General features: G+C 39.3%; 1 protein-coding gene across 4 annotated transcripts in view; it reads left to right on the top strand.

Annotated features, from left to right (window-relative positions):
• Nucleotides 1-21,170, top strand: part of KLHL14 (kelch like family member 14) — a 57,239-nt gene extending 36,069 nt beyond the window's left edge. For 3 of the 4 annotated variants that reach the window (XM_033155116.1, XM_033155114.1, XM_033155117.1), the window contains exons 4-9: nt 2,899-2,988; nt 7,584-7,662; nt 16,011-16,201; nt 16,304-16,462; nt 18,592-18,749; nt 20,447-21,170. In XM_033155116.1, coding sequence (XP_033011007.1) covers nt 2,899-2,988; nt 7,584-7,662; nt 16,011-16,201; nt 16,304-16,462; nt 18,592-18,749; nt 20,447-20,587 — 818 coding nt within the window. In that variant the 3' untranslated portion in view covers nt 20,588-21,170. The remainder of the gene's footprint in view (nt 1-2,898; nt 2,989-7,583; nt 7,663-16,010; nt 16,202-16,303; nt 16,463-18,591; nt 18,750-20,446) is intronic. The other variant, XM_033155115.1, reaches the window with a different exon arrangement.
• Nucleotides 21,171-22,033: the final 863 nt, after the last annotated feature.

Genomic DNA, 22,033 nt, shown 5'->3' with positions numbered 1-22,033 from the left:
TCTGAAAGCCGTGTTTAAAGAAGTTTTGCTGCCTTAGTACATTACATGCTAAGAAGCATGCCCAACGGCAAGGAAATCACTTCTGCATGGTTCATCTGCATTCTGCATGGGGTGCGCATGTGACTTGCTTTGATCCAACCAGGAAATGCTTATTTGAAGAGCAGTATAAATAAACGTTTCCGTGTGCTGCTCTGATTCTCCGGAAGCTGCTTAGTCATGCTGGCCACATGACCTGGAAGCTGTACGCTGGCTCCCTCGGCCAATAAAGCAAAATGAGCGCCCCAACCCCAGAGTCATCTGTGACTGGACCTAACGGTCAGGGGTCCCTTTACCTTTTTATAAATAAAATAACATGAGAACATGGGCAGGGGTGATCACATGAATATTTCACATGGAACTGGGAACCTGTGGGGTAGCAAACAATTATTCATGTGACCACCCTGCCCAACTTCTACAATTTGGCATCACTCTACTATGAAGTGGTTCCCCCATGCTTCTGGGTATGCAATTGAAAGGTGCTGCAATGTAACAGGAAAGGAGCCTCAGATCCACTCTTAGTATCTTTGGAGTAAATATGAAGGGGCTCCAGCTCTATTTTGAGTGAGTATTTTGTCATGAGTTTAAAAAGAGGCATAACTTGCGTTTCATGATTTCATGTTATCTGAAGAAGGATTCCACAACTTGTGAGGCAGAATACACCACCTGTGTATTGTGGCCTTGTTTCTAGCGGGCTGCTCACAAGTTGCTCAGGCCTCCTCTTAAGGGAGAGGGTTTTAGTAATGCATGGAATGATGGCATTACATTTAACTTGCAGAAGAAAGCTTACTTGTGGGTTCAGATCTCAGACTTGCCCCTGAGTTATAAATTAACATACTGGCTGTTGTGAAATAATATGAATATAAATCTACACATGACATTAAACCATTCTACCTATCAATACATTTTCCAAAGCTATAGTTCTTAAGCTTCATCTTCCAAAATATCTCATTGACTTATGTGGAACAACTGTGTAAGTAATTTGAAAATTAACAGTGTCTATGTCTGGCTGCTTAATGGCTGTATAAGATCTACCAGCAATAAGTAACATTAATTAATGCATTTTCACTAGCCTAGCTTCCTAACAATTGCTTTTGCTTAGACAGCTGTACAACCACAGACTATGAAAACGATGTTTGACCTTTACTGGAAGCTAAATTTGCACCTTGCTTATTCACCATTGCATAGGCAAAATAAATAAAATAAAATAAAATAAAAATCAGTAAGAAGCTTAAACGAGACTACTTGATCTTTAAGAAAATGTGTCTTCAACAAGAAAGCTGCACATATTTCTTATTGTTATTTGCATATGCTATACGGCTTCGAGTGCATTGAGAAAAATAAAAGATAATAAAACAAATGAAATGAGAGATATATCACCCAAAATAATCCAAGTGTGAGATAGGCTGCCTCTTTTTTTGGCACTGGCAAAAGAGCACAAAGTAAAAGCTGGCCCTGAGTCATATTGATTTCCCACTGCACTGGTTTCCTAAGTGCTCTGTTGATCCGTTTCAAGCAATAAGTTCCCTGCCTGTACATGCACATCACCTCCCCATTTGTCCTCACCTAGATTTAAGGTGCCCATATGATGAGCTGAACAAGGACATTATTTTTCCTACTGGTGACACCGGGCCAGAACTACTGCATGTAGTATGATAGCTAAACCTGTGTAAGTATGCATTTCAACATACGATTTTTGATAGTGTTGCATTCCACAGAGCAATACATATTATGGCATTAAAATTGCATATTTTTGTTTTGCAGCTCTAGCCTTGGGAAGGGGAGGGGGATGAAACAGGAAAAAAAAGATTTCCTGCTTGCCTCTCCCCTCCCACCCCCTCAAAATAATCCCATCCTCTTAAAAAAACAACAACAAGGATGTAGCAACTATGGTAAAACAGTTTTGATCTTTCAACAAAGGGCTCCCTGATTAGATGGATGGAAAATGTCTGATTGTGCTGCTAATGACATTGTACAGGAAATTAAGCGTATACATTTGGAGAAGGCATTAAATCAGCAGGACCTTAATTTAAAAACTTAAAACTGTATGGAAATGCAGCTTGCTCATTGCTGTGTAAGAGAAAGCTGCTGAATACTTTGACTCTTCTTATGGAAATGTTGCCAACAGAACTAAGCTTGTGGAGGGTGTTTTCTTTGTTTTTTGTAGTGCTGCTTTTATTTAATCTTCTTGCTATTTACATGGTACTTGCAGGACACAGTTGACAATTGCAGGTTTAGCCATGTCTCTGTCATTTTTTTAAAAAAAGTTGCAAACCTGCTACAAAGTATATTATGGGCTTCTTCAACTACAGCATACCTGGGGTCTTGAAGACTACTCAGCTCACAGGTTGTGCAATAGCTGACGACACAACTGTGACAGGCTGGTGAAGTTGTATTCGGCTCCCCCTTAGGAACTGCAAGCCTGGAGGAGCAGTTATGACAGCTTCTATATATCATAAATCACACTAGCAGCTGTTAAAACAGACCCTGGGCTGTGTAGTCTTAAGGTCCCACGTATACCTGTGTTTGCTGGGATTCAGCTACAAGTGTTGATGCTGAAGAGATCAGCACATCATAGCCCAGTTCGGGATAGTTCGCCTGGAGCACCAAAACATGACAGCAAACAGATACGAGGGAAGGAAATTGTTGGTGATTTAATCTGGTTATTTTTCCAGTTTCTCCAAAAGGGATATCATAAAGATGGGATACCAGCAACTTTTAGTTTACTTGACATATGTACTAGAACTGAAGCATACTTATATTATGTCTGCATTTATGGTTTGGAGCTTTCCTGAAGTAAATGTCTCAAAGCAGCCATTGTATGAAATGGAACTTGATAAAGAATACCTGTTTTGTTCACAGTTATGCCGTATAATAGTGCCCACCATTGTGTTGTGGAAGTAGAAAATTTCTTGTTCGTATTGGGAGGAGAAGACCAGTGGAATCCTAATGGTATGTACATAATAACTAATGGAACTATAAAAATATGTGAATAGTACAGAAGTACAAAATATACATTTGCAGATGTACCTCAAGTTATTTGTCTTCGGTCATATGACTGCGGCTGTAGATCTTATATACCCACAGTCAGCTGCCCTTCCAGTGAGATGCTGTTTAAAGGAGTTTGTGAATTGCAGTTTCATGTCTCTTTTTATATATGCAAACACAATAATATTCTGTATCTGCAAAAAATGTAGTATGCGAATCAGCACATTAGGCTGTAACCCTAAATTCACTTTGCAGCAGTAGAACCTCTGGATGAATTGGACTGACAAACAGCACAGAATGGCCACATTGAGACATTATGCTAAACCATAGTTGAACATTATGAGAGTGAGCCACAAACCTGGACTAACATACTCATACCTCCTCTGATGAGTCCCCATGGAGTTAATGCTAACAGTGGTTAATGGTAACAGTGGCTTGTTTTCAATAAGGCAGCTTCCATGATTTGTAGTTGGCTTGTTTCAAACAAACTATTGTTGGCATTAACCACAGTTCATTGGGTTCAAATAGTATGATAAGCTGTGGTTAAGCAAAAACAACTCCTCCTTGTGGTCATGCCAAAGTGTGAGCATGCAAGGTTGAATCTTGCTGCAGCTTGTTCTTGTCATGTTAAACTATGGTTTTAGTGTGATATCTGAACAAGATCAATAAAACTGATTAAAGCAGTTTTGTTTTGTTTTTGCAAAGTTCCATTAAAACTCTAAGGCCGCAGTTCTAGAGAGCTATGTCATGTAGAAGAGATACACAGCCTCATGTACACAGTCAGGTATTTTTAAGGTCTTGCTGAAGTCATTTGTATACTATACTTAAAGCCAATTTTATGTTTAGAGGCCATTTCAAGCCAAAAAGTGAAAATTTTGAAACACAGAAATGAAGGCCCTATGCTTCAAAAGCTAACTATGTTCTTTCTCACCCACCCAACCAGCTAACACTGTAAATGGGCTTGGGAACTGAGTGCTAAGCAACCAAGGCTTTCTGTAACCCAAAAAGCTTGAGGGTGCTGTGACATACCAAACCCTTCACCTGCAGCAGAGAAACTCTACATATGGTGGGAGAATATTTATTCCATAGGATCAATGAATGCTTTCGTGTGAGGAAATAGGAAATAGGAACTCTGTGTACACGTTCTAGTTCCTCTCCATGGGCAGCCCAACTGCTGATTTGGGGCTTTGGTGCCTTTGTCATTCAAGCTACCACATCTTCTTTATATGCATAGACAGTGTTTTCCAGACTAAGGCACTTGATGGCAGCTGTTAGGAGTTTTAACCAGCGTTTCATGCTTTTATATTATTTTATTTAGGATTTTTTTTCCTACCCTACTCTTGAGCTGAAAAAAAAATATCCTGGTTCACAGATCAATACAAACAAATCAGACCCTTCCCTCAGCCTTGCAATCTAAAAGGCATGACACAAAAGGAAAATAGATTAGGAGGGAGAAAGAAAATGCACACTGAGGTAGTGGTTCTTAGTTACAAGCTCTTCTGAGGACCAGCTGGTAGGGAGACAGTTCAAAGAGAATAAGAGCAAAACGTGCTGGTCTCAGCTGTGCTGAGGAAATGGTCCTGCATCCCTTCTCTTCCTTCCTGTACCACAGCCTGATGGAAGGAAGACCCTGGCTTCTAAAGACTCTGTGTATTTCTTACTGTAGTAAAGCAATGTGCTTTTCTTCCAGTTCCAAGCCAGTCCCTTCCAGGTAAAATGTTATGTATGCAGTATCAAAAGACTCCTGATTGTTCCACTACACATTTATTTCTAATCTTGTGCAAGGGATTCACATAGAGATTATCTAGTAGTATGTGTTCCTTATTTGATGACTTCATAAATTTTCTGCAGAGAGAAATTAAACAATTTAACAGACTTCTGAACAAAGCAAAAGAGAACAGTATGCCTTGCAAAATTTAAAATATTGTCAAGACATTGTTGAAGAGCTTGCACATGAGGACAGAGTTGCAGTTGTAGCAGTCTGTGTAACAGAGATAATTATGACTGGCAAACTATAAAACAGCTTGCAGGTACACATTTTCACTTCAAAATGCCAGAAGATCCAGCTGAAATTACATATACTGCATATATTTTATTGTGAAAGACCCATTTCAGCATCTGCACTAAACCAAATTATATCGAAGCGTTACATCTGTTCCTTTCCTTGAAAACTGAGATAAACTAGTCCATTCCATGAGCCTGTATCCAGTAGGTTTTCTAGGGTTTTTTTTTTTTACAAAAATTATTTAAATCAATGTTTTGGAAGAATAGCTTTTCTACTTTATTCCTGAAATGCTACTACACAAAAGGTTACAAATAATTACTTCTAGGACTGTAACCTATAGAACTAGTTTGAAGACTTCTGTTGCAACCCCCTAAGCCTTCTCCCATGTTAAAATACCCTTGACCCCCCCCCCAAATTAGATGGCACTCTTAGCAGAACTAGTGGCATGGATGGGGCATCTTCCCAGCCTTAGAATTCACACTTGAGTTCCCTCTGATTTTTCATGATGGCTAGAGTAGAGCTGTGTGGAGCACTGAGCTGCAGTGCAAAGGGAAGCATTGTACAGGAACACCTAACTGCTGGGCTGCTTTGCCCCACTTCTTTTCCTTCCATCTTCTCATTTTAATAGCGGCAAGGTGGTTTGCCTAACAGGGAAGCATATTAGCGGGTTGGAGGTCTGCTTAGCACTGCCTCCCCAAACAGAGGGCATCTGAGTGAGATCACTGGTCCATCTAGCACAGCCAAGCTCCCTATTATTCAAAGTAGCCCTGCTTGATTTCCCTATTAAATGTGGTGCTGCTTATTTACCGTTTATTTCAAAAGCCTATGTAGATCACCATTCAGTGCTAAGTTGGAAGGGGAGGAGGAATGTGAGGAACAGTTTCCAGCAAGGGATTAAAAGGAGAAATGAAGGTTTAGAGATCAGATCAGGTGTAACCAAGGAAAGATACAAGTAAATAAGTGTTGAAAGAAGGGACTGGGGAAGGCATAGATGGAAGGTGAAGAAGGAAAGAGGGAGAAGCATAATTGTGGGTGGTTGGAGGGGGGGTTGTACATGAAGGGAATTGAGGGGCATTGTTCCAGGAAAAAAACGTTGAATATAGATTACTGATGAACAGAATCTCTGGGATAACTTCGACTCTTAGAATTGTTGCGTATTTTGACATTCATATATGAGAGCTGCTTAACATTACTAAAATATTATCTTAAGTACTCAAATACAATAACAAGACCAGAATGCATAATATGCTCTCCTTACAGACCTTATGGTTTCCTTAGCATAGAATGATGAGATCTGGGGCACATTATATGTGCAGTCTGAAATTGTCTGGTAACTAAGTTCTCCACTTGTTTGGACTCATCAGCTTTGCATGTTCAGTCCCATAAATAGCATCTACATATGCTGGATGGAGAATACACAGTTTTCACCCTAACAGGTGTGGAATTTTCATTTCACTGTGAGGCATTTTCTTAGATCAAACCTTGAAGGCCTGTTGGGTAAGAATGTCTGTTAGAAATTAAAAAAAAAACCAAAGAGACAGAACTGTCTTTTATTTATTAATGCAAATTCAGTGTATAAAGGAAAGAGGCTGTAAGCATTTGGGGTTCCTTTACACTAAAATTATTTACCTGGTGCACTACCCGCTACACATTTATTTCCTTGTGAGATACATGATTGGGTTGCCATGTAGCTGTGATTCAATTTTTTTAGTCACACATACAAGAAACAAGAGGGCTTTTTGAGATACTTGTGTGCTGAAGCCTCAGGTGTTAAACAGAAATTGCCACACACTCCCTTGCTCCAGTCTTCTTGCTTTGATGTCAATCTGTATGTAAAATATACTGCAATCTTAATATCTTGAAGGCATGCAGTGCCAGAGATTAGTAGTTGGGATAATGTAGACTTCCACAATTAGCCTTTGCTTTGCTTTGCTTTATTTGTGACTTAGGGACAGTAGAAATACATTATTTTTTAGATGGCACATATAAATCCTTCTAAAAGGAAATATTATAAAAGGCAGTGTGTATTTTTCTCTTTGTCCTATATGGGAAAATCTCAAGATTGTAACATCAAATCCCTAACGTAAGGATGCCTGAGCACTTGGTAAAGATGTGTTCACCTCCCTCTAAGCAATCAACATCACCCTCTTCCCACTGCAAACAGGAGAGACAGGAAGGAATGTCAGATATACCCATGATTCTACAGATTGCTACAAAATATTCATGAAATGCCACGAGAAGCCCATCTCCCTCAGAACAATAATTTCCTATTGTCATAAGATTTATGACACTTTAAAAAAATGCTAGTGGGTTTCTGTCTTAAAGAGAGACTTGTAGGGAACCTTATGAGACAGAGCTAAAATACTTTGTTTTTTACTACTTCCATAGAAGCCTATTAAGACTTGTAGTTAGAGGCTGTTGATTTTGTGTGTTTATGTGCTTTGCTCTAGAGGGAAGACCTCCATAAAGATTGACAAGTGAAAGGAATATACTATTGCAGTGATTTGTAATGATAGAAAACAGAGAGTTAAATGTGAAACTAATTTCTTTACAGGAAAGCACAGTACAAACTTTGTTAGCCGGTATGATCCTAGATTTAACAGCTGGATACAACTTCCACCCATGCAAGAGAGGTAAATGCTTGCTATATTTTTGGGGTTGGGGAAGGGGTGGCGGTTTTACCTAAGAGAGGAGGATGGTTGGGGTTTGACTTAGTGGTGAAAAAAGCGAATGGTGAAAGTGTTGGAAATTGATTTGCACTAGCAAATAAAATATAATAGTGCTAGATTATGTTTCTGCTGACAAGAAGGTACTTTCAAGTAAAAGCTGAACTGCTACATCCTTTTCATATAATCATGGAATTGTAGAAACAGTGCTTCTTTCAACTCTCCAAAATATTTCACAATTACTATTTTCTATTATATTTGATTTCCTTGAATTTCAGTGTGCATTGGCAGAGCAACCACTCCTTGCCTTTTTGATCACTCAGGCTGGTAATGGCAACACCCGCTGGGTCCCTGTGCCTGGCCACTCCACATAATCAGGTGGTAGAAGAACCTGGCAGAAGCACACTGGGGAAGATGAGAGGTACCAAAGGTGGTACCTTTCTCCTTTTGACCTGAACCTTCTCCACCCACCATAAGCATTCTTTGCTCCCCAGCCATTTTACTTAATAAAGTAATGTGTTAATCTATCACCTTGTTTAATACAATGTCAAGGTGACTGTGAAAAGTTCAGACCTCAGGTAAGCATGGAGGTGTTCAGTAATCACACTAAAAAAAAAAGCCAAATATAAAATAAGAAACAACGAAGGACCAGAAATCAAGCACCTAAATGTATAAAATGCCTTGCAAAACTGCAAAGGAGAATGAGGAAGAGCACCAGCAGACAGCAATGGAAAGTGTATTTTAAAATTTGGGCCTGGAAGAGTAAAAGTTCCACTTCTAAATTGGGCCTTAAACCAGATTAAAGTGGGTATGTATACAGTAATCCACTTCTACACGTTGTTCAACTTCTCCCATAGAGAGAGACTTGATTAGGGACTCCCTAGATTTTAAGTTGGGGAATGGTTATGAATATGTACTGTTATTATCCAAGCCATTATCCAACTCCTAATACAACACAGATGCATAGTATATAAAGCTTTTGGGGATACACTTTAGCTAGGACATCCATAAAAATTGAAGATGTTCAGCTCATTATCCAGTTGAACAAATCTACTTGTCACAGCCTCACTGCCTCTAACTTAAGGCAGATTTAGTGTCTGTAGAGCTTGTACCATTAGGGTTTTTTTAAAAAAAAAAAATGGACAGCTTTAGATTTTTCTTATAAGCCTGTCTGATATTTAAAATATCATTTGAAGTATTTAGAAGTCCAAATTCTGTTTCAAAGTGGTGTTCTAATTATCAAAACCCTTCTTTGCTGGGCTCTTAAAGTGAGATAATTAACCTTCACCCTCTTAGCTGAGCCTACATAATTCACAGTGATCAATTATTTCAGTGTTGTACGAGCCTCTGAGGATAAGACAGTATTGCTGAAAATGTGATTAGACATTTTAAAATATGTGAATTGTTTACTGACTAGTCCCTTGTGACTTCTTTGGAGACTTCCAATTTATTAAGTCAAGTGCCTTTCAAGACAGTTTTTAGTCATTCATATTCTTTAATAAAGAGCTTTTATGCTCTCCTTTTTATGACAAAATGTGTGCAATAAGGATGTTTTTTTCCTCCTCCTGTGAAGCAATTGTTTGTTTGTTTGTTTATAGTATTGATAGACTGCTCTATAACAAAGTTCTCAGGATGAGTGACAACAACAAAACTATTAAGAATTTGTTTAACAATATATTTATTATTTTATTTAAAATAATTATATGCTGCCTTAAGAAGTCAAAAAACTCCCTCAAGATGGCTTCTATAAAAACAGTAATTGTAAAAATAATGCAGTATAATCGCAAATAAAAAACAAATAAACCAGTAATAATAAGACAGGCAGACATCAAGTTCGAAACTAAAACAAATATAACCAAGACCCACTGCACAGCAAATAAAAACTCCTTCGAGAAAAAAATCAGTAACAGTAAAACATGATATGGAATAAAATTATGTGACCCTGTCTGGAGAGCCCATCCACATGAATCATTCTTTGGAGGGAGCAAACATGGATTCACTTCTTCCCCAATAAGTATTCAGCCAACCATCTGTTGGGCATTGCACAGCCTGTACCTCTGTACAGCACTGCACTGGGTGCTGAATACTAATCAAAAAGGGCCTCTGCAATGAAGATTCAGTATTTGTTAGTTAAGAAAACTGGGACATGGTCCATTTATGTCCTACTGATTTCATCAGGAGGGTTAAGTATGCATTTAACTTCCTCCCATTGAAATTAATGCAAATTAAATACTTTATTTTTTGCTGGATTGTTCCCTCTTTTTTTAAAAAAAAATGGTTACAGTACTGCACTTCAAGTGCAATTACACCTTCTTTATGACGTAAGTTGGCCTTTGCTCTGAAGTCTAGCTATTGACATAGATAATGCAATACTGATGAGGCTGAAAATCTGACTTGCCGTATTTTCCGCTCCACAAGACACACCTGAACATAAGACGCACCTAGTTTTTAGAGGAGGAAAGGGGGAAAGCCCTGTTTTTTGGAGGATCAGCTCAAAGTGGTGCAGCTTTTTTTTTTTTGCAAAGGGAAAAGCCCTGCTTTTTTGAGGATCAGCTCAAAGTGGTGCAGCTTTTTTTGCAAAGGGAAAAGCCCTGTTTTTTCGAGGATCAGCTGAAAGTGGTGCAGCTTCTTTTTCAAAGAGGAAAAGCCCCGTTTTTTATGGGGTTCAACTCACACTTCTGCAGCTTCTAGTCCTACAGCCATTTCTATAGTTTCCAGACAGATAATCTAATCAGCAAGTCATATGTCGCTGGGAAAACAAACAGCCTCCCTCTGCATTCAACAATGGAGGCCTGGGCAAGGGGGCGGGGCTGGAAAGGGAGCCTTATCTCTATCCCAATCACTTGCTGAACAGCTGTTCAGCAGCTTCCTTTCAACACCCCCTTCTCTCTTTGTAAAAAAAAAAGAGCACAATCTGCTTTTGGCCCCTAGGCAATTCGGCTCCAGGGACCATGCATTCGTTCCATAAGACGCACAGACATTTCCCCTTACTTTTTAGGAGGAAAAAAGTGTGTCTTATGGAGTGAAAAATACGGTAGATGTACCCCACTTTAGCACATGAGCAAGTTTCCATACAAAGCCAGCACCAGCAGTAACAGATGTTCAGCTCCGCTCACCTGGAGGGCCATTTTGATGAGAAGTTGATGGAGGGTGGCGACCTGCCTCCCCACCGTGGACTTTCAGAAAGTCCAATGGCTTCAGCTATACCACCTCCAAAGAAATGGTTCCGAAAATGAAAGCAGGAAAAGAAGCATGGCAGAAACAAAGAAACATAAGAGAAAGTGGCTGTCTAAAGCAAGCACGGAACAATTTGAAAGGTTATATTTTCTTTTATTAGTTCTCTGCAGTCCCACACATGGGGATGTGCCTACACAGATAGGGTTTTCCATGCCCTGGAAGATTTGTTTCTCTTCTGTATTCCAAGAGACCTTCAAGGAAGGTAACAATGTAATAAATTCAGTTTTCAGTTGTTAAAAAAAGCACAATATAACATCCAGAATTTCAAAACATCAAGAAGCACAGAGAAACATAAAAGAGGCACAATATGGCCCTGGCCCAACGGTGGCATGTAAATTGGAATGAATGGAACGATTTTTCCTGCAAAGTGTTTGGCAAACTCATCACAATGGACAGCCTCTTTTTCCTGAAAGGCACCATTGCAATAGCTCTTTGACCACCTAGAAAAGCTATGTTGGGTGATTCTGAGCAGATGCAGTAGTGACACAAAAGCCATCTTCACCATTATCACTGTCTCACAGATTAAGTTATAAAATGAGTCCTGGCCTCTGTTTTATTCAGTCCATTGTAAGTCTTCTGTTATCACTCCTGCTGTTTCATCACCACCGGCTCCATGGACTGACATAGAGCTAGCTTACCGCTACATAAGAACAGGCTGCTGGATTGCATGTTACATGGGGTTTTTTGGTGGGTGAGTTTGTGTAAACAGTGAGGTCAGAAGGAAATGTAATGCAGATAATTACATGTTTAACAGTGACCAATGACAAAAATGTTGATTTGATAAAACAGAAGAGACAAAGTCAGCTTCTTGGTCTTTAATAGAGAGCTGCCCCCTGTGTCCATACCTCTGTTGTATGGCCTACTGTTGCTGCTGAGTAGCTGTCCTATGTTAGGGGATTGTCTGAGAGCAATTGGAGGTCTGCCACCCAAGGCTTGTGTGTAGGAAGTGTCTTTGTCCTGGATGAACTGTAGATCATTGATGAGAGGCTTGAGTGGCTTTGGCTTGGCTGTTGTTACATCAAGTGGTAGTTTGTCATTTTCTCTTCTAGATCTATTCTGTAGAAGATTGGTACCTAAGAACAGTTTGGCTTTGTTGATCTGATTTTTCACTTTGGGTGTTTGATGTGAATTATTTTAGTTGTAAGGCTCTGTCCAATCCTATGAATCTGAATGGATGTTGTTGTATCATAGATCTCAGCTGTAAACAATGACCTCTTTAGTGTGCTCTGGGTGGAAGCTGGAAGCATGTAAGTATGAGTAACAGTCAGTAGGTTTCCTATATAAGGATGTGCTAATATGTCCATTAATAGTTGCACATTCATGTCCAGAAAGTGAACCTCTTGCACAGTGTGTTCTAGACTCAGGTTGATGGTGAGGTGATGTCCTAGTGGAACTGCACAAGTGCTCCCTTACCGTAAGTCCATATAATAAAGCATGTCATTGAAATCTCGAATGAACTCTCGTTTTCCCTGACTGACTTTGACAGCTATACCTGCAAAAACTACTGAGGCAAAAGTATCCTCATGGACTCCTCCAGCTGTGATTTTCTCCAGCTGTTTCTCCAGGAGCAGCTTCCTTATCCCCCTATTTTGTCTAGTGGCACAGTATAGTTCCATTAGATTGAATGTGGGGTTTAGGCTATGTTGGCTGGATCCGATGGAAGTTGCAGTCCACAACATCTGGAGGGTAGCTCTATTTGGCTGTCTTTTTTTCAAGAGCTTTCTAGAAAGTCTCACCAATGTTCTGTGCAGTTGCATTCTCCTATATTCCAGCATACCCACTTTTTGTTCATGCTAAAGCAAAGAAAGACTAATATGTCAAATTACATAACATATATTTTTTGATTAAAATCACTTCAGCTGATTTTAGGGTCTCTCTAAAAGGGTTCTTGGCATTGGTATGATCAGTAATAACTCTGGTAGCTTTTCAATCTAAGGCTAATAATCAAACTTCAAGATTCAGGGCATAAATTCATTGCCTTTGGGGATCAGGAAAGAATTTCTTTTACTTTTCCCATGTAACTACATTGTAAAATTTAGCTAAGTTCATTGCAGAGGCTTTTCACAAGCCACTGCAGGACCTGTAGCTGGACTAATACCCTGATCCACAAGAGTAATTTGATGTAATTTCTTTTACTAGAGATGGCAATATATTTCTCAGGACTAGATGTATATGAGGGGATGATTTCTTTTCTAAACTGAATTTTTAGTGCAATATTTTATCATGGAGGACTTTTTATAGCAATTAAATTTTACATTAATTAACTAGAGCTCTATGGCTCAAGTGTAATTTATTTAGTGGAAAAGAAGGATAAGGGAAACTTAAAATCTTTACTATTGGGAGTTTGCCCATAAAATACACATTTAAACTGAAGAATGAAGCAGGCTGACTGTTACATTTCTGCTCCTAACAGTGACACTATGTGGATGAAATCAAGAATGCACATAGAGGATACATTTATGAGGAAACTTTTTTTCTAAAGATAGCTGGGATGGAAAAACAACCATTTATTGTCTTAGTCACAAACACATAACCTCCATCAAATGAAGTTTTAAATAATCTGACTCAATCTGGATCATTACAACATATCTTTTTTATATAAAAAATAAGCATATGTCTCACATACATATTTCTCACAAGATAATAAAGTGTTTTATTCATAACATTTTAAATTCACTTGGTATTAAGTAAAGCTTTCATACTGAAGGAGCAAATAAATGATTGACACTGATGTGTGCAAAGTAATGCATAGACACATAACATGAAGAGAATGTGTGCATTTCTGAGAGAGAACCTGAGTCACTGAGAATCCAAGACAAAATAAAATTTAAAAAACCTCATACCAAGAACAAACTTAGTTGGTCTCTAAGGTGCTACTGGAAGGAATTTTTTATTTTATTTTGTTTTGACTATGGCAGACCAACACGGCTACCTACCTGTAACTGAGAATCCAAGGACATTTTAACAGTACTCTTTATCTTTCAAGGAAGTGGATCCTTGCATGGTCACATGCAAATCTTAAAGCTGCTATGTAGATGTAACCAGTGGAACCTGCAATAAAATGTTGAGGTGTATCTTCCTTCCTAATAGGAGTGCTTCTGTTCAGGGTTCTAGCTAACTAGTCTCTGCAGTTAGGACATTCCACTCCTCCCCTATTCTGATATGCTCAATCCTCATTGAGCCGGAGGGTGTTTTTTTGTGTGAGGATTGCTTGTCTTTAGTTGTCTTTTTTAAAGACTTCTTGTGCTTCTGCAAACCTTCAGGGCTTTCCCACAACATGCTGAGATTTCTCTCTTGTTTCTCAGTGGCCTCACTTTGGCCGTGATCCTGGTAGCACTCATCACCTTAACTTCCTGTTAAAAAGGAAAGATATACCAGTACTACATTTGCTGGAAAACATATTTGGACTGAAAACATATTTGCAAGGCTCAAAGGTGTTTTCATGGTTGTGCGGGAAATGAAGTGTCTCCTGTTATGTTTTTAGAAATAGACCGTTCAGGAGTACTGTACTAAAAATGACTTGAAAGCACAGCATGGTAAGACAGTCTCCATAAATACTGATTCCTTTCTCTGGAACTAAGGAGATGTTCAAAACTTTGTTGAGAGTTAACCGGATAAACCTTTGTTGGATGGCAAGAATGTAATACAAGGAAAGTTGTTCTATTTGCAGTAGTGCAGAAAAAGGGGAAAAAATGATAATTGAAGAAAAAAAATATGATGATGTGGTTCTCTTAGTAAATTGGGAACAATGACCCATGAAGGACTATAAAGAAAGTGAATGTCAAGATAATTTATTATTGTTACATTATCTATCCTCCCCCCCCCCATTTTTTTTTTACTTTATCTTACTAAGTTGCTGTTATTCTTCCATTGAACCAAATATCCTAAACATTAATGAGTTCTTGCTTAAATCTTCATTGCCAATAAAATTGCTTTAAAGTTAAACTTCTGCTTCACCTAGTCATTGTGTGCTAATTGATAATACTACACAAATTGTTCTTCTGAAAGACTGCACACAGAATGCTCAGAGGGAATTGTTTCACAGTCCAGTCACACACCCCAGTTCACCAAAGGGCCACTGGACACATTGAGGTCAACATGAGCAGGAGTGTCCGAGTTCTGTTCAGCATCTTGTGTATGGAGCATTGCCGTAAAAAGAACAAATCGGACATTCCATGCGAATGTCTTTGTGTGTTCGTGTGCTGGACCCCCTTGTATAGGTCTGGCCTTACCTGAACCAATGCAACAAGTATTCCAAGCAGTCACTTGCGGCAGAACAATTCTAAAAGAAGTCCTAATCATTTAGTACGTCTAGCAAAGGGAGCAATATAGTGGATGGACATTGGGATGCACTCCAGAATCCTGGAGAAGGGTGTCTCTAATGAGGCATACTAGGAGAAGTGTGCCTCGTGAGCCCTTGTGAGATCACAGAGGATGCTGGTTCACAATATCCTTCAATGAAGCACCACCTAGATCTTTTTAAGTGTCGACTTTCCAAAGCTGAACTGCCAAATGCTGTTGCCCAAGCAATTGTATGGAAGATAAGCTCCCAAACTACCCACAAAATACCCTATACCCTCTCTCTTTCTACATTCTGCACACACCACCCTTGCTTGCATTTTTTTGAAATTAATAAGCCCCAATTCTTAACTTTTCTTTGTAGAAGAGTAGCTCCAGCTCTCTGGTCATTTTGGTTGCCTTTTTGGTACATTTTCCAGCTCCACGCTATCTTTTTTGTATTTCATGTGTAGCTGCACCATAAAGCCGTTATGATGTTGGCATTTTTATTTTTCCTAATGATTCCCTTTTTTGTAAACAAGAAATTGCAATGGATAATCCAGAAATCATTACAAGTGAATAATTTTGGAAATTTTGGGTGATACTTTGGGGTGGGGAGGTGGGGAGTGGTCCGAGTTGGGAGTGCACTGCAACCTTTTTGGGAAAAGTCACCCAGTTTCCCAGGGATAAATGAGTGGGGGGATTCATGTTAGAACAGCAGGTGGTAAGTTCCGTAAGACAGAATGATGGAATTAATTCTAGTCACTGGAAACTAACTGCTCTATTTGTTTTTTCTCTAGGAGAGCCAGTTTTTATGCCTGTCGGCTTGACAAAAACTTGTATGTGATAGGTGGGAGAAATGAGACTGGCTACTTGTCAAGTGTGGAATGCTATAATTTAGAGACAAATGAATGGCGTTATGTATCTTCCCTACCACAGCCCTTGGCGGCACATGCAGGAGCTGTACATAATGGCAAAATCTATATTTCTGGCAAGTTGTTTTCTAAACTCCCCTTCATCGCAAAACAAAACCCAGTTATTCTTTTAAGGTGGTGTGCTTCCTTTAACTAATGAAGGTATATTTGATTTGTAGGAGGTGTCCACAATGGTGAATATGTTCCCTGGCTCTACTGCTATGACCCTGTAATGGATGTCTGGGCTAGAAAACAAGATATGAACACAAAGAGAGCAATCCATGCATTGGCTGTAATGAATGATCGACTGTATGCAATCGGAGGAAATCATTTGAAAGGTCACATTTTTAATAGCAAAACAATGTAATATTCTGTTTTTTGATGAACACTATTTTTGCTAGGTTAGTTAACTAAGTTTAAAACCCTGCCACAAAATTTAGCATGATGCTTGAGCCAGCATCTTTGAATATATATGAGTAATGAATGCTTTAGATAATACAAAAATGGGAACTTCCATTACTCAGAAGAATGGATGATTTGTCATCACTGTGAATTCACTGTAACAAAGAGATTATTTTTGACCCAAATTGCCAACAGTATTTCCCTCTGTAAATTGTTTCCCAAGCTGGAGAAGAAGCTGTGCTAAGGCTCTGCTAAGAAACAAGTCCTTAATTTTAGGGGTAATATTTAACATTTAAAATCCTCCACTCATTTCAAAAATTGTCTACAAATTTTGTTTCTAAAAATCGTTCTTTGCATTCATCTTACTAGGGGCTACACCCCTGCTTGCTCCACTTGCCAACACCCCTGACCTCTCCGCCATTAACCCTCTACAGCTTCCCTTTCCCACCCTATGTAACTACTAAGCTCACAATTCATCTTCCCACCCCATTTCTGAAGCCTCTGTCTTGTTCTGCAACCCTGCCTTGCACCTTTTTTCACCTTCACCCCATGTCTATTCCTCCTCCTCCTCCTTTCGTGCAACCTTGCCAAACGACCACCAGGGTAATCTCCTGCACCTTCCTCCTCCCACACCTTATGACTGTTAAGCACCTTTTTCACCTTCATCCCCTTTTCTTCTCCCCCCCCCTTCTTCTCAGCTTTCCCTTCCATACAGATAATCACCATCTCCATACCTTATCCTCTCTTAAATTCTGCATCTCCCTTTGTACACCATTTTCACCTTTTCATCCCCATTCCTACCACCTCATTTCTCCTCTCTCAACTCTCCCTTGCATACAGACCACCCCCATTTCTATCCCTCCTGCTCTCTCCTTTTCAGCAGCCCTCTTTGTGCAAACATGCCATGATGGTGTATGTTACTGTATCTTTAAGATGACCAGAATCTTAAGAACATGGCTGTCAAGTGAGCTTGTTCAGTTAGAGAAGGTTAAGTTCAGTTGATGGATGTTGTACATATATGGGTGTTTGGGGGGGCGGGTTTGTTAATAAATTATCTTTTCTAAATTGCTCCTTTGAATCTGGAACAAAGAGAGGCAATACATTATACCGGAAGTGAAATACATTGTGTGAAGATTGCTATAGGATATTTGATGACTCCACATCCTTTATCTCTCACACATGGAAGGAGAAGCTTGTGTACAATGAGAAGAGAGAAACAGTGAAAGAGAAAATATGCATATTTTAAACAATGGAAGAAGTTTGAGTAGAGCAGTGATGGAGAGACCCTGAGAAGAAAATTTCAGTTTTAAACAATAGCAGAGATTTGAGTTTTAATTTTTTTCAAAACAGCTTTAACTAGGGGAAATAGAGATGGGTACAACACAGAAGCTAACAACCATAGAGCCTTTTGCACCTCCCTTCTCACTGTACTTAAAACATGTTTTAAACTGTTCCTTTCCCCCTCTCAATATCACCCTCTGATTGCTCTACTCAAATTTCTGCCATTGTTTAAAATGGCCACCTTCTTCCTCTCATTATTTCTCCATTCTCGCTTTACTCATATATCTGCTATTGTCTAAAACACACACCTTTCTTCCCTTTCATTGTTTCTCCCTTATCTCTGTACTCTAATTTCTCCTTCTTCCATTCCTCAGCTGCCTCGTGTTAGAGAGATAAAGGACAGGGAGCACTCAAATATTCCATAGTATCTTCACATTTCAGTCCTGGTATTTCACTCCTGGTATCATGGAGTAGAAAAAACACTCTAATCTCATATATCAGTAACTCCCCATGAATGTTCTTTGGCAGCTAATGGCAGTTAGTATGTGTTTATTGTTAAGGAGAAAAGCAAATGTTAGCTCAGTGCTGTAGGTTGTGATGAAGATAACAAAAAGCAAGTATTTCACTTTCTTACTTTAAGAGGTTTTCTCCTGTTCTTTACAATTTAGTCTTTAATGATGAACTTACTAAGGTGGGTGAAGATTTTTATGTCATTGATGAAGTACCATGTGCTCATTCTCTTAAAATAAGTGGTTTCACATTACTTGATAATTGTGTTGTACAGGTTTTTCGCATCTTGATGTCATGCTCGTGGAATGCTATGACCCAAAAGGTGATCAATGGAATATTTTGCAAACTCCTATTTTAGAGGGTCGCAGTGGTCCTGGCTGTGCAGTTCTTGATGACAGCATTTACCTTGTAGGAGGCTACAGCTGGAGCATGGTATGTATCCCTTGTCTGTACATGGATTTCTCAGTTATCATTTGAGAGCATGCTGCAACCATTCTGCGGGAATGATACGTATATAAATAAATTGCTGTCAGAATCTTTGATGTATGGAAAATATCTGGCGGATTTATAACCTGCTTTGGAAAATCAGTAGTCATTATTTCTTTTTAAGCTATTAACATCAATCAATCAATCTCCTTTACTGGCTTAAAAAAGTGCATCATATACACAGATCAGAACACAACACAGTTAATGAAACATAGTAGGAGATACTTTAGGATGAAACCGTTCAGATATCATGAGGTACAAAGGTGGCTCTTAGGACCTGTGGTGACGTAATTTCATAGTGTCACTCAAAAATCTTGCCACATTCTCCACAATGTCATTACAGAAATTGTTCAGCAGATAAGGCACCATGGAAGAGTCAGTGCAATAAATCCCCTCTTTCAATAAGGGGACCAAAGACCTAGCACATATTTTTGCATAAAATGGGCAATAAAATAAAACGTGTGTGATGGATTCGACCTGTTTTGTGCCACAAGGGCAGTATATTTCAGAGTATGGGGTTTTTGAGAATCTACCTTGCAAAACTGCAGGTGGTAAGACATTAAATCTTGCGAGGGAATATGCAGCATCCTGGCGAAATGAGGGTAGAATTTCCAACCCCAATGGGGAACATGTTTTGTTGGCTGCACTGCAAAGGGTTTGGAATTCAATCTCTAGAATTCTGCACTCGATTGTCTGGAATGCTTCCAGTTGTGGAAGCATAAGTAGTGACTCGAGTGATAGGCCACAGGTTCTGATTTTGCTCTCAATGCAAGCTAGCCATTTGGAGTGGCGGGATTCTGCCAGCATGTGGAAAGTGAAAGAAGCTGGATTGGACATGAAATGTAGGCAGAGCCAGAATTTTATAGTGGTGAGCCACACTTTGGTTTCCAGCAGCCTTTGTCCAGTTTCCAGACACATGGCTGCAAAGCTATTCACGTGAGAATGAAATTCTGAATTGAGGGGTGAGATTCTAACCATGCCAAGTTATATGCAGAATATGTGAACAATCTATGCTACAGTTATTAAATTTATTTATTGCCTTGGTGAATTTGTCCTTTATTCCACATATGAGCTTCATAATCAAGCAGATTTACTGCTTTGAGAGGAAAGAGACTAAGTATATCCCTAAAAACATGGGGAGAAGAGATGCAATGGGGGAATCTGACTACTCTTGGGCACTATTATCCAGGCTGGTGACAGAGATTGGTGTTTATCAAGCACCTGCCAAGCCCCTGGCACTCTGTCATGATGCATTGCGACTCCTGAGAAGAAGCAGCAGCAGCTGCAGCAGCAGCTATTGCCTCCTGCATTCTTTCTCTGAGTCTCTCACAAAGAGAAAGCAGTGTTCCTGACTAGATTATCTGTTATCCCTTCCAGCATCCTGCTGAAATCAGGCCCCCTCCCCATTGACTGTCAGGAGCTCAAGCTCCCACTATCTTGCACTTGGCTCACCTAAAGCCCTACTTTCTAGTTGCCTCTACTATAGTTTTTTTGAAGTTCTAACTAAATCAAGGCAGTGTGTGTGCATCTTAGTTGTAAAGGTGAATACATTGCAAGTTGCAGAGCAACCAAAGACCAGTTGTTTTCTAGTTGAAGCTGTTCAAATTTTTCTTGGATGTCATTTATCTGCTACCTCGTTACAGGGAGCCTACAAATCTTCTACCATTTGCTACAGTCCTGAGAATGGAACCTGGACAGAGCTGGAAGGAGATGTAGCCGAGCCTCTGGCAGGTCCTGCTTGCTCCACTGTCATACTACCTGCGTGTGTGCCGTACAATAAATAACATACTGGAAGTACTGAAATGAACACTGTTAAATGATGTGTGACTTAAATATTTTAAGGGACAGAATTCCTGGTACAATATACAACAAGACCCTATCCCCAATACCTGCATTTATGATTTTTAAAAAGGACTAAGTATAGTTCCCACCTCAGACAGACCGGTATCTTGTCAAACAAGTAGCTTGAAAGCATGGAACACTGCACATGTTGACAGATGACCATTTCAGAGTGATCCTCACTTTTCTCTGCTATAAACCCTCATATCGATTCTAAATTTAAAGAGAAGAATTCTAAACATCCAAACACTGCCTGAATGAACAAAATGACTATTGTGCATTGTATTTTACCTGCATGGGATCTGTGTTGAAGTCATGATGATGTTGCTCACAATTAATTCAAAACTGAGATGCCCAAATGCATTGAACTGCAGAATTGCTTCCCCATTTTAACCCTAATCTGTGGCTGCTGACATGTTCTGCAAGTAACACAACTTAAAGAAGACAGATCATAAGAGAGAATGCTTCTGTTTTGAACAGATTGGCCCCTCATATAGTCTGCTCTGAAATCCCCATGCCTAAGTGTAGGGGGGGGGGGGAGTGGAAGTTTTTCAGATGTATCACAATTGAGGTTTTAGGACTGGTGCCAATCTTTTATTTTACTAGTGTAAATCCAGAGTAATCCATAGAACCTCATTTTATTACTCTGTATATTATTTTGTATTATTTTGATTTAAACATTATGGCCTATACAAGTAATTCTTGTTTTTAAAGGGTTGATTAAGATTTAAGTTATTCCTTAAGTTAATTCATAAATTTCAGGTGCAAATTAACAAATATTTGAGTCACTTTGACTAATAGATTTGTTATCCCCCCCCCTTTTTAACACCAAAGAACAAATTCTTTCTTAAAATGTGGATTATGTGGTATCACATATCATTGGCAAGTAGCTGTAATTCCTTAATCTGATCTACACTGAAATATTTATAAACTAGCTTTGTACCTGTGGTGAAAAGAAATATGGGCATAGATCTACCATAACAGGTATAAAGTTTAGTTAGGCTCAACTCAATTCCAATAGGCACTGCAACTAAGGCAATTTTGAGCCCTGAATGGGAGGGCTGTTGAGGATAAACATGCATTTGTGACCCTACAAGGAGAAATATAGTTGGGAGAGCTTTGGAGGAGAGAAGCAGTGGGCGCAGGAACAGTTAGTATGCCTCCCAATCTGTAAATTACACTCTCTAGAAGTTGCTGATTCTTTTAAAATAAAAAGGGTCATCAGGGTTTAGTCACACTAATGTTTAACATCGAGTTAGGCCCTAAATGTTTTCTTCTACTTTAACAGAGTGGTACCTCGGAACTCAAACGGCTCCGTTCTGAGAACATTTTGGTTCCCGAACGCCGACAAACCGGAAGTGCTCCGGTTTTCGAACATTCCTCGGAACATG

Source organism: Lacerta agilis, chromosome 7 (assembly GCF_009819535.1).
Source record: "Lacerta agilis isolate rLacAgi1 chromosome 7, rLacAgi1.pri, whole genome shotgun sequence".
Taxonomy (NCBI): Eukaryota; Metazoa; Chordata; class Lepidosauria; order Squamata; family Lacertidae; genus Lacerta; species Lacerta agilis.
This window is presented reverse-complemented; position numbering and strand designations above follow the sequence as displayed.